The following is a 13,755-nucleotide window of genomic DNA, read 5'->3' as shown; positions in this document are numbered from 1 at the left end:
CGCCAAATACCAGTATAAATTAATCAGTATTGTTGGCATAAATATTTATAGAAAAATAATCGGCTGAATCGCTAAATGTCAACAAAAATTATGCCAAGATTAAGAAAACATTCAAATTCTAAGTCTACCCGTTCTTCCCAACAACAGCAAAACTCCATGAAAGCATTTTTGTGGCTTCGGTTAAGGTCTACTTCAAAGAACAATAAATTCCTGTCTGGGCCCGTCCTGGGATTAACCATCCATTCATTCCTAGAACCGACGAAAGTGGTGGGGTGTCGGAATACCGGGCATACTTCGACCTCGTGGTTTGGTGGGGGGCCGCCGGCAACAAAACCAACGGGTTGCAAATTGAGGCTTCATTCTACTTCTGTGGCCGGTGCGTGAAAGTTGTCAGTGCGATCGTCTGCTACTACTGTCATTACAGCATCGATTGTGCAACAATCTAATTCCAAGTTTGTTTGTGAAATTGTGTTGTGGTTATTTACTGTTTTAAGCCTAGGTGTGTGAATTTACTCAGCGTGTTTCGCTCTAGGAATATTTCTTCACGAAATAATCACAAAATGGGAATTGAAGTGTTTGAAGAACCTAGGCACATCATGAGCAACAAGTAAGTTATGATTTTATTATTGACTTGTTTTTGTCTGTTTAAGCTATCCTTCATCTTATTGTTATTAGGCTACTAAACATTTTTGTGACGAGTTTTAAGTGTATAATGATTATTTTCATAAATAATTAAACTAAGTTAAACTCATGTTACATTAGGCCCTATTTCGGTTCTTCTATATAGCTTCTTTAAGCCCCATCACAAATAAAGGTTACTGTACCCACCGTTGCCAATTTTGAAGACCGGCTATCTATTACAATACATTAGAGGGTTCTCAAGTGTCCTAATCCTTTATCTTATCACAGCTAAGTTAAGATAACAGTTTCCAACAAAGCTAAGTTATGTTCATTAAGATACTTTTGTGAATAACTTAGTCTAAACTTTTGTGGCACTGCTCTTGTCATAATCTAACTTTACAAATCAAAACAGTGTAGGCTAGCCTATTAAAAGTTATTGAATTAATTGTTTTGCTGACTGAACAATTTGTAGCCTACTTAAAGGGTCACAAAGAAGTAAGTTAAGAGCATTAGGCTTACCACTAACTTAAGTAAGAGCATCGCTTACACTCCCACCTAAAAAATGTAGCCATGTTTTGGTTAGGTGAGAATTAGACTCGGTTTTTTAACTAAAACACTTTGTACACTTGTAAAATTTACTCAGACTTTTTTTATTGGAAGGCGGAGCAAGTCTGCTAAGTTTTACACATAAATAGGCTACATTTACTACAGGATCAAGCTTTGTGTCCCAGGTTTCTTCCATTGTTATAACTTAAAGAAAAACGTTGTGATTGCAATGAAAAAATTGGTTGTACCTTCTTTCCTAGATTGGTTTTGGATTTTAAAGAAAGTTTTATCAGTTTTATTTTAAATTTAGCCTTGCCATCAGATTTGTATGCAGTACCGGTACCGATTATCCTTTAACAGTATGATTTAAGTTAAGTAAATTAATTTCAATATAGAAATGGTTGGGATTTTAATTATGCTTTTTTGACAAGGCTATTTTTAAGCATATTACCGGTACGTAGTAGACAATTAATTTACAAAACAACTGATGGCACTAAAAATTATAACATAGGAACAACTTCACATGACAAATAATAAAATTAAAGTCTCTAATGAATATGTTGTTTTCAGGGAGCTCAAGCGAGTAGGAAAGGCAGTGTCTGCATTGCTAGCTACAGCTGCAGATGAGAAGCGTATAACATGCGGTCTGCGGCCGGCTATCAAAGTGCTTGAGATGGATCCTGCGCAGATTCTGTTCTGCGTTATGCCTCACACCAACGACGCTGCCAAACATATCCAGTCTGTTCTGCTAGAGGCATTCTGTTACGAACACAACATTGCTATAATCAAGGTACGGTACCGTATGTAAATTACGTTGTAGACTAGGCCCACAGATAAAGCTAGAGGTAGGCCTATTTCATTCATGTTAAAGTTCTATCCCGTTTATGATAAAAAATGAACGTTAAATTGTGCCATGGATAGTGTGTCTCATTTCAATTGCTGTTTTTTGTGGAATAAGCCAACTTTTTATCCAACCAAAACTTAAAGTAGGCCTACAGTACAACCATGGATTAAAGAGTAGACCTACTAGGTACTCTGTCTAAGTTACTCTTTAATGTATGGTGTAACTCATTAAACGACTATAAGCTTAATCATTGACTATTGGATACTGCAGTAGACATCCCATCTAGGCCTATATTGACACTTTTTATTTAAAAAAAGAACGTAGTTGTGTGATCCAGTCACAGAATGCACTAGTGTCTAAATTTAAATTTTCTACCTTATCTTTTGTTGTTTAAATTAGATCATATAACAGTTGCTATAGCTCAGTCATTCCATTAGTTTGACTTGGTAAAAAAGTTTGTGTAATTTGACAGTAATTAGTAATAGACCAGCACAATCTGTTGCTGGCTCACAACTACGACAATTTTGATTAAACTTCTGACGATAAATTTAACCTGGGGATGGAATGTCTAGTTGTATCAATAGTCAAAGGCTTAACTCAACATTTAACCTACCTTGTAGCTACCATAAAAAAGAAACCAAACACTATTTATTTTTTCTATGCAACCAAAACTAAACTACAAACCCATGTCAAGTGAACACAGTAAATATTCAATAATCCAGACATTACACTGATTTGCTCAATCCTGACTAACAGTATCTACGTCCAGAGTGCACGCCGATTCAGATTTTCGGTGAGTGGTTAATCTGAGTCAGATATTTTGTTAGTGGTCATAGTGGAAGCATGAATAACGCCGCCGGTACTGACTCGGTTAGCAAAGAAGCAAGTCAGTCATAGTTATGTAATTGTCGGATGAGGAATGAACATGTGAAATGATACCGTCTGAAACTGAATGGTGTTCATGATATTATATAGGCCTATCTCTTTTACCCATAGCTAGAAATGATAAGAGCTTCTTTCTATATTGTGTTAAATGGTGCCCGAAACCACCGAACCCCTAACCCTAAAAAATAAGGATAAAAAAATTAAATACTTTACCGGTACTATGAAAACAAAATTTATTTATATTAAATAGTTTGGTACGATCAAAATCTGAATCTGAAACCAGAATGAAGAATTCATTCCGGCAAGCAGGTGCCTGCACGCGGGTTCGGAAACCGGCAGCCACTATGGCCACTTCCATTTGAATGCATGTGCCATTCCTGCCACCGAAAATCGATATCTGAATCGGCGTGCACTCTGGACGTACTGTAATGCCAGCTGGTCTCAGTAATAAAGCTACACAAGGCATCATACTCCATTCTACACTCATCCTTCACTATTATTTGGGTTAAAATACACACATAGGTGGCGTCCCCATCGCACCACCCCCGCGACTTTGATTAGCATCATAACTGTAAATATGCATTTTACGAGTTGCGCGGGATCTGAAATATAACAGAGATAAGGCTCATTGTATTTACTTTTGATTGTTGATCAAATTACCCACATGGTAAACTAAGAACGTAAACCATCAATTAAATATACAATACCGTAATTTTAACTTTTACTTACATATACACACTTAATTCCAAGGGTGCTTTCTTAAAAATAAAATGGACTTTAACTAAAAGTTCTTAAAATGTTTAATTAAAAAAATGGTTTTAATTTATTTCAGATGTAATTGCAGATATTTTCCAAATAGCGTCTGTTGCTTGGGCCCCCAACAAAACAAAAAAAAAAATCCCACCATGCCCATTTGTAACCGCGGTACTGGTCCCCATCTCAAATTAATATGAAAAAATATTATCAATTTCTCTACCAAATCCTACACACTTTTGTTGTGAGTTCTATGACTCAGGTTAGCTAACATTGTGTAGTTTTTTTACATTGGGTGCATATTTATACTTTACACATATTGCCAACATAATCTAACAAACTGGATATCCCACAGGTAGACAGCCTGGATAGACTCAGAGATACGGTTGGAGAAGTAGACTGCAGTTGTATCCTCATACATAGACACAGGAACTTCGATCGGCTGCTTTGCCTCGAGATAGAACTGGAAAGGATGATCAATTCTCCAGAACTCACGTTTGTGACGCAGCCTGTATTTAAACTGCCCGCCAAGTGATCCCAATAGTGTAGATACTTTGTAAGTATTAGTGGATTTAGTTTTGTTTTTTGTTTAATTTTACCAATGAAACACATTTTGTATGGAAGTTCCGGTCACTTAAAATTGTTGTGACTAATATTGTCTTTATTGTTTGACGGGTGATTTTCTGGGATTTTAAAGAAATTTTTCTTTTTGCATATGAATCAAGTATCAAGCAGTTTATCCCATTGATTTGACGACAAACAGTAAATAATATTTGTAAAAACAATTGGTTATAATTATTTTGTAACAGTTTTATTTCATATGTTTTGTTACGTTTAAATCCTTAATTTGGTTGAAAATGTTGGCCTAGTCTTCAAATGACACGCTAAAACAATTAGATGCTAAATATCTCGAACTATAACCTACTTCACTCGAGTGGAACCAAAGAGATTATCTTATCTAATAAACATACCACTTAATACTTCATTGTAGGCCAAATCAATTCACTCCTACTGAATGAACAGTAAATATTTTCTTTCAAAGTTCATAATATTTTATGTCTCACACACTAATACACTTCTTACGACTTTAGCTAAATCAGTTGTAATAAATTGTATATACCTTAGCCCAGTATTTGTAGAGTGTTTGATGTTTACGAGTATATGTTGTTATTTAGGCCCACCAACTAAAAAACTATTTAACAAAAAAACGTTTTAATATACAACATTATGTTTGTATATTGTTGCATGTCATCTGGTATAAAATAACCAAAGAGGTAAAAGCAACCTTTAAATTCATCCTCAATTTACAGGAAACCATTAAAGGCTAAAGGACTTAAGCCGAACCAAAATTAAGTTAATATCCTAAGATTGCAATTTAATGAAATGTTTAGGTATAGTATATTTAAAATGAATGATAAAACTAGTGCTACTATAAATGCAGTTCAAGTGGTTACCACATTGGTTCAAAAGCCGGAGATATCATATTAGAATACTAAAATTATCAAATAACCTTAAATTTATGAGTAAACAATTTGTATATTTTTCAGGTGGACAATTACTTCTGATTGATTCTAACAGCTCAGTCTGTTCATTGACTCGAGTCGGAGGATTCCTCCAAAGGACTCAACGAACGAGTTCGGCTTCGGCTTGAAGCCACACATTGTAACTTGTTCTTCCCACTGCGTTGGGATCTTATGTAGCTGTACATAAATGAGTGGTGTCTGACAAAGCTACATGCTAAAGTAACATGTTTTGTAAAACAATCCGTAGGAGATGAAAAATGTATGATTAAGTCAGTAGGAAAAACTTGTATCTTGCAACAACTTCGTTAATCTGTTTTGTTTCTTTAGCATTAAGTTCAACAGTGTTCGTTTAAGATGTTTTGTTTATTCAGTTTTGTTTGCTAGATATGTTTGAAATAAATGGATTATTGGAATTTGTTGTTGTTATTTGCCAGCGTATTTACAAAAATTGAATGGTTTTCTATTAAAAATATCTAAGTCGGGACCACGTAAGTTTGCAGTTGAGGGAGGAGCCTATTTACCATATGGTTTTGAATGGACCAATGAGAACCGTGCGGTGTTGCCAAATCTAATAATACCAGCTGATTTGAAAATATTGCTTAGTATATTTTAATTAGTGTTGTCAACAGGCGATGTGGCAACGTCGCACTAGCTTTGTCTTGTGATTGGCTGCTACCAACTGCAAACTTATGTGGTCCCGACTCTAGTGATTTACGACCCTAAAGTTCATACTTTGTAATACATTTGTAATATTTTGCAGGATAGCTTGTTGGATTGTTATATTTAGGTTAAATCAAAAATTTGTTAGCAATTAATTGAAAATTTTAATTCCATAATTTTTTACTAATAATTTGATTTTACTACCAAACTAAATTGGGCTATAAGAAGTTGTACAGAGAAGTGAGGTAAAGAGAACATTCATTTGTGCACCCAACTGGTATCTAGCACTAGTGCTGGTGTCTAGGGCAAAGTACCACCAACATGTACTACAACACTTATAGTGGAGCACCCAGTGTGATAGGGATTTCCGCACAGCACTCGCAGTTCAGGCTTTTTCTTGCTCAACACAAGTATATTTCTGGCACAACATATCAAAGCAAAAGCGTATTGTCATCCCACAAGCGGGTTTACTGCGTACCTTGCTTCTCTGTAATAGTTGTTAAAAAAATCATTGTAGTTTTTGTGTTCATAACCTCTATTAAAGAGAGAGCCTGTACCTTCACACTGTGTCCAGCACAAATCTAAATAGCTTATTCCCTATATGGGAAATTCGCTAAAAACAGGGCAGTAGGGTACTAAGAAAAGTGAGAAGGTGCAAAAATTAGCACTATTTGACGAGCTGTGGTTTGCATGAGTGGTGGGCCCACTGGGGCTGTCAGACAATAGACAATAGATAAGATAATGATCTTTTTTTTGTAATTTCTTCAAGAACTTTAAGAGATACTGTTCTTGGAGTCCTCTTCACCATTTTGACAGACACATTCTATGCACTTTAAATCTTAAACTGGCGATTTTATTTGATTTCACAGTGTTTGTTTTGCTGGATCAATAATTCACTTAACTGTGGTCACAAGTTCAGTGAATGTCTTTACTTGAATCAAAAGTTAAATACACTAAATGAGTCATGCCGTAGTGATGCTAGGACAAAAAGTTTTTGGTCAAATTATCAGTTACTGTGAACAGATTAAACACAGATGTCCTCTAATGTTAAACTATTTTGGTGATATCCTCAATTATTTATGGAACTGATATTGAAATGTGTAACTTCAAAAATAAAGAATGTAAATATTCATATATTATGGGACAAAATAATTACTTAGAAAATGGTGCTATTTATTGAACAGTAGTTTTTCTGGAAAAAACTATAAACTCATAGACTTAAGAGCTTGTGGTTGACTAAACAGGTTACATAATTAGCATATTTTTAAAAACAACAATAAAGATTATTGACAACCTGATCACAAAAATTGTCTGATTTGAGGTTTAACCCCATAAGAGTTCAATAAATTATCAATTATTTAAGATGTGGATGCCACTAGGTGTGTATTTTAACCCAAATATGAGTGGTGTGATATTGTAGTCTTTAATGACTAAGGTCGACTTCACTCATGACATGAACGCCTACCCTATCTGTTCACCTTTTTTTTACTTCTCATTGACTTTGTTGAAGTTATTGAACAACCTTTTCCTATACACAAGGTTAAGTGCTATAATATTGCATTATTTTATCAACAAACATAACTTTAATAAAATATAAACAATAAATTAAATTACTATGCAATACATATTCTATCTATTCCTTGATAGATGAATTTATGTTCTGATTCCTTCACGAATTTCCACACTCTATTAACATTGTCAGTTAAGTTATTAAGTGTAATTTCTTCATTAGTAAGCTCGTATTTAGCCACTTCCTTTAAATTAACTCTAAACTCATCGATTATAGATGGCATCCGTCCTGGGTCCCCTAGTAAGATTTGTACTCCCGGTTTGACAGATTTCACAAACCAATACATGATGTCGTGGTTTTTCCGTAGGTCGTATAGCATATCGCCAACAAAGATCACATCGTATTTGTAAAGGGGTCGATCTATGATGTCGTCAACGATGATTTTTATGCTCTTTGGGTCGACACCGTTCAATTCAGCATTCATTTCTGTCGCTACTGCAGCAACTGAAACAAAATATATATTATCTCACAAACGATTTAGTATTTGGTTATTTTTCAGAATAATTGCTTTATATTGTTTCATTATTTATCATATATACATTTTTTGCAAGGTAGGGAATATTTTTTTCAATATTATTGATTGAGTTGGGGACACTACATAGGTGTGTATTTTAACCCTAATATAACTTTCAAGTTTTTTTAAGGCGGTTGTTTGTTTTCTGATATTTGGAAGGATTAGTGTACACTAATCCTTTCTACATAGAATAGGATCACCATTCTATGTATTCTATTTCTATGTATGTATTCTATTATATGTATTCATAGATGTGACATAGATTCTACATATAGAATCTTTGACTATTTATAGAACTCTACGTTCCATTCCAATGTTAAAAGTTGTCACCAGTTGTTAAATAAAAATTGTCGTAGTTGGTGTGAGCCACCAACAGACTGAACTGATCAAAATGTTTCTGTAACTTTTTTTATCAAGTCAAATGGTAAGACTTATTGTGAGCTATAGCAACTGTTATGACCGATCAACAACTATGCAGGAACTATGTTCTTTTTTGATGAAAAATGGGCAACAGCTAAATGAAATGATGGGATGTCTACTTCACTATCAGTAAATGGTAGAATATATGGAGTAAGTGTAGCTTTGTTACTGCCTAAGATCAGCTGTTTCATTTGACACAACAATAAGAAGGCATGATATTGTTATAAAAGAAACTATTATTGTGATTTTATTAGCATCTTTAGTTACAGATTATTCTTTCTTGATTCCATACCCTGTATCAATGTTTGAATGTCTAATGATCACTAATGGTCGGGTTTTTAAGAACCATATTTTCCCCAGATTTAATTAGGGATCTTGAGATCTTCTCTTAAGGCGAGTACTAGTCATATCATGTTAAGTATATCGTTTAATTTCTGCATATCTCTCACCCAAATATTCAAGGAGAAGGCTATATGCCTGTTTAAGTCAACCTTAAAATGTTATTTTTAGTCATAAAAGCGCATCCTCAGTTTTTTCCCACATCCCCATTTGAATAGGGAAATTTTGTATCCTCTACCTTTACCCTGATCCATCCAGGAGTCTCAAACTACAGGCTGGCCATCTGTATGCGTAATAGTATATTACGTTACTAGTCCTGAAAATATGTTTTTACCATAGGAGTCCGGTAAACACATTTTGGACGAGTGGTATTTGGGGGGTTTGCATTTTGCAAGTATTTTTTTATAAACGTAACAACTGCACTGAACTAAATTACTAAAAACATTGAGTTTACGACTCACAACGGACATCACAAAACGACTATATGGGTTGACATAAGAGTTTGAGCTTTGAGGTTAGAAACAAGCAAGTACGCAGAGTGTGTGTCTCAGACTCTCAGTATTGCCAACAAGTCACATGCCAAATGTAAAAGTAGTAATCGTACGAGTTGTATACTAAACGGTATTTATTTTATGAATAAAACTAAAGCTAGATTGCCTTTCTTTAGAATAGTCATTGTCATTGATTACATGTTTACGAGTTTCCCGTACAATATTTGTATGCCGTTTGCTGATAACGTTCAAATTTTTACCTTCCAAAGCCGCGGCGGCGGCCAGGGCGGTCGCCCCTCTCGCCCAGCCCTCGGGGCGTCCCTGTGCTCATGTGACTTATTCTGTAATGGTACTTTGTTAAGATCAGCACACAGACCAGTCTATAGTGACAATTGAATTTAAATGAAAGAAAAATTAAAACAAAAATAATTTATCACAATGGATCCAAATTTTTTGTCCCCAAACAATTTATAACAGATGAAACCATTAAAGTGAGTTGATTAAGTAATTAATTCTCACATGGATCAATGTCGACAGCCGTTATTGAAGTAGCTGTTCCCAATTTGGCCGCAGCGATGGAAAGAGCCCCACATCCACAGCCAAAATCCAGTACAGTTTTATCTTCAATTACTTTTTTATGGGTTGTTATGTATCTAAAAACAAGAATTTGAATATTTAGACTTAGAATACTAAATATTTGTATGGTACAGAAGTCTGCTGCTGATTAAAAATATAACAGAAGGAAAAGATAGTCACAAGCTTTGTGAAACTCAAACTCTTTGTCTTTTTCAAACTGTCATGCAAGTAATAAACAACCAACGATTCATAAATATCATGACAGCTCAGATGAAGGTAATGTGAATTGGTACTCGGTCAGTAGCACAAAGGACATAGAGATTGTGATGGTGATGTCGTGGGTTTGCTCTATCACACTACCACTTTTATTGGACATGCCTCAAAGTCAAATTCAAAATAACAAAGCATCCAACAATTTGTATTTAAAAAATTAAAAAATTAATCAATTTGAGAATCATATTAGTTATCTATCTTTCAATACAAAGATTTTTTAGTGTTATCGCAAGTGGCATTTTCAAAGAAGATGACACAAACCCTTTCAGGAGAAATTAGTACAAACCCATTCAATGTTTTTAATGTCTAAAAGAGAGATGAATTTAAAACATTTTTATGTTCAAGCCCTATACTATTTAATTTGAAGCAAGATGTGTACAGTGTACAAAATTATCAGGCATTACATATTAGAGCTTTAAAAAAATAAGTGATAGGACTTAAATTGCATCAGAGATTTGTTTTTTAGCAGCTAAGTCCTTTATTTGTGTAAAAAAAGTAAGAATTTTTATTTCTTGCTAGAGAAAAATCTGGATTATTGTTGTTGGCTTGATTTTTAGACATCTGAATGATAGACATTCTGTATGCAAAACATACCTAGCCAATGCTTGTCCACCCAGCCAGTAGAACGCCCAATAAGGTTCAGGTACTGGAGAATCTTCTAGATCTTTCTCCCACAGCTGTTTGTCCTTGGTCATCAAACGAAGAGAAAGATCCGGATTTGTCTGTTCACACACCTCTGTCATATCTACAATGGTTGTCTTTGCGAAATTGTAAAACCCAACGGGGTCCTCCTTCTTCATCTTCATCCATTTATCGAGATCATCCATTGAAATGGTTTAAAAATTACACTAATTTGAGGTTATAACTCTAGAAAAATATCTTGTTGATTGATTATGAATATTTATCATCTCTTGACAGAAATGTTGCCTAAAATTTTGTGTATAAATGAACATAAGTGACTTAAAAGTATATAAAACTCCACATTCAAACAGTTATTAAAAAAGTTGAAAACCTATTTTAAAGTTCAATATTCAGGCTTGCTTTACAAATTCAACTTAAACACTGATTCATTATCAAGCCTTGGTGAACAATTTGATAAGTGATCTAACAAATCATTTAAATGTAACACTTATCTAACCTAATATTTATACACACATATTGATAGACTTGCTTTGTCATTCAAGATGGTTTTATTTGAGGGAAATCAAAGTAATAGCTTATTCAAAAAATGGATATAACTATAGACTCTATTTTCAGGTTAAAGTTTAAGCCAGAATTACAATACAAATTATAACGCTGCATTTAAATTGAAGTGTGTTATAGTTAGTAATCATTGACTTCACAACACACAATATATTATGTATTCCGGTAAGATCAACGCCGCTTTAATTTTGACCTGTTATTACAGAGAAGTAAGGTACAGATAAAACATGCTAATGGGATAACCATGCGCTTTCAGCTCTAGTATGTTGTGCCGGAAATATACTTGTGACGAGCAAGGAAGAGCCCGTGGCGAGCACTGTGCGTAAATCCCTATCGCACAGGGCACAGGATATTCCTCCACCGTGAGTGTTGTAGTACATGAGGGTGAAGGGGTGGTGTTTGTACTTCGCCCTTGCGCCCTTGACACCACTTAAGTGTAGGCCTACCATTGAATGTTTCCTTCCTACCTTTCTTCTTTGTACTGGAATTTAATTTTCAACTCGAAATAACTAAATTCACAATGTAGAAAAAAACTTTATTCAATAGATAAAATTAAAATCATTTACAAGACATTTTCCAAACACTTATACATTTACTTTTAAGTTCATTGACTTTCATATACTTTTCACTGACTTCATATTCTGCAACTTTTTCAACAAATGGTTTATACTCCTCATAGAACTTCTCGTGTCTGACAGGATCTCCTATAAATATGTCCACTTTGTCACTGAATGTACTTAGAAGCCACTGAATCAAACCGCTGCCAAACTCTTCATTGTAGAACATATCCCCAAGAAGAACACAATCGTAGTTAGTTGCTAATGTGTTGTTCCCGATTATATTGTCTGTGGAGATTTTTATTGAGTCAGGAGGACATCCATTCAAAGCTGAATTCAACTTGATTGCTACTGCTGCAACTGAGAAATGATAAATTTTACTTCAGCGTGTTAAATAGTGATTTAGGCCTACCTAAAACTCAAATTAATTGTAAGAACTAACAAATGGAATGCCCTCCTATTCTATTATAGGTACCTACAGTAGTAGCCAGGAACTGTCATAGTCCATTTAATCATCCACCCGCTAGATAGGATTTGAGCGTTCATGATAAACTGTGAACATTATATGCATTAATTTATACATTGTATATATTTATATCCAATTAATTTTAAATTTGGCAGAGCCTAGAAGAAATTAATTTCCTTCTGAAATCTCAAAAAAGATTGGTTAATTTCTTAAAAGTCTTGGTTATTAGGCTTTTTAGTCTTAAAACCAGGCATAGCCTAATCAAGCCCAAAAAAGGCTAAACCTAACAGAGCCGCAATAAAGAACTTTATTTCACGATAAATTTGATTGTTCCCAATTGCAGCTGTTATATGTTTTGAAATATTGAAGAAATACTCCAGCAGCAGCAAACCTGCAGACTAAAAGCAGATTGGATTTTCACTAAAATATCTCCTACAAAATTTCAGATTCACTCCCAATTCAAATAACATTAGTTTAATGTGTACATAGGTTACAGGGAATGTAATAAAGTGTTCTTTAGTTAAATGTTTATGATGTAGTTTAGTATAAACATAAATTTTCATAATTCGACCAAAAATACTATTGTTTATAAACAAGCAAACTACAACTAACAGTTTAGTTACTCCATAAGAATAACATGGGGATTTCAAATTTAAAGTTTTTTGGAATTTCCTCCTTAACCATTGGATGCATAAAAATGCTTCAATATACTAAATTAATTCATTATTTGTTTTTAAACCCTAAAAAATTTTATAGAAAGAAATTGCAAAATTTTATGTTTTTAGGGTAAAAATAAGAAAAAAAAACTATTTTTACCCCATTTAACCACTCATGAACCCCTGTTTTTAATGTCTGATCATGCTGGTTCACAAACTCCTTCAAATAAATGTAGGATTACATGTTTATACCAAATTTCATCAAAATCAGATGATTTTTGCTCAGATAAGTTATTGTGCTAACGGACACACACATACTCGTATATGAATTTTAACGGATGGTGTTTTTGGTACATCCAATAGTATATCGGTTGGGTCCAGATCTTACCATGAGACTCATGGTAATAGCGTATTCCCTATCGGGTGATGACCGCGCCGTTAAATATTTAGACCAGAGACCAACGTTCAGTTGAACAGTACTCGTTGATTATCCCGATGATAGCCGTTAAACGTGTCCGAAACATCGGCTTCTAATCTGACTTATAACATAGTTCCCAAAAACCTAGATTTGACATATTAAAAATCATTATTTGATCATGTTTTACCTACTAGAGAAAATGATGATTAATTGTAAAGAATTTAAATTAGTCTGAATCACAAAATTAACATCAACTTTTTCAAAGCCATAAGAGTTCAAATGTATTTGAGACATTTAAACAAAACAATAGCAAGTATAAGCCACAAGTATAAGTGAACAAAAACCTTGTAATTATACAGAATCCGATAGAAAAACAAGATAATTTATAGCACTAAGCATTCAGCAGGAGAAATTTGGTTATACACATCAATAATAGTAAA

General features: G+C 34.1%; 1 protein-coding gene across 1 annotated transcript; it reads left to right on the top strand.

The window, feature by feature from the left end:
* The first annotated feature begins 379 nt into the window (after positions 1-379).
* Positions 380-5,585, top strand: LOC128996979 (growth arrest and DNA damage-inducible protein GADD45 gamma-like). The gene is made up of 4 exons (XM_054422550.1): positions 380-607; positions 1,738-1,957; positions 4,005-4,205; positions 5,197-5,585. The coding sequence occupies exons 1-3, from the start codon at positions 561-563 to the stop codon at positions 4,182-4,184; spliced, it is 447 nt and encodes a 148-aa protein (XP_054278525.1). The 5' UTR covers positions 380-560; the 3' UTR covers positions 4,185-4,205; positions 5,197-5,585.
* Positions 5,586-13,755: the final 8,170 nt, after the last annotated feature.

The sequence above is a fragment of the Macrosteles quadrilineatus genome, unplaced genomic scaffold (assembly GCF_028750875.1).
Source record: "Macrosteles quadrilineatus isolate MER2022 unplaced genomic scaffold, UCM_ALF_1.0 Scaffold_6__1_contigs__length_79288215, whole genome shotgun sequence".
NCBI classification, from domain to species: Eukaryota; Metazoa; Arthropoda; class Insecta; order Hemiptera; family Cicadellidae; genus Macrosteles; species Macrosteles quadrilineatus.
The sequence above is the reverse complement of the archived record's forward strand: the minus strand, read 5'-3'. Positions and strand labels throughout refer to the sequence as shown.

Excerpts from the sequence above, each read along its gene's own strand:
- LOC128996979 (XM_054422550.1), top strand. The coding sequence starts at position 561 with ATGGGAATTGAAGTGTTTGAAGAACCTAGGCACATCATGAGCAACAA. Across the intron at positions 608-1,737 it reads AGGCACATCATGAGCAACAA|GGAGCTCAAGCGAGTAGGAA; the intron begins GTAAGTTATGAT and ends TGTTGTTTTCAG. Across the intron at positions 1,958-4,004 it reads ACAACATTGCTATAATCAAG|GTAGACAGCCTGGATAGACT; the intron begins GTACGGTACCGT and ends GATATCCCACAG.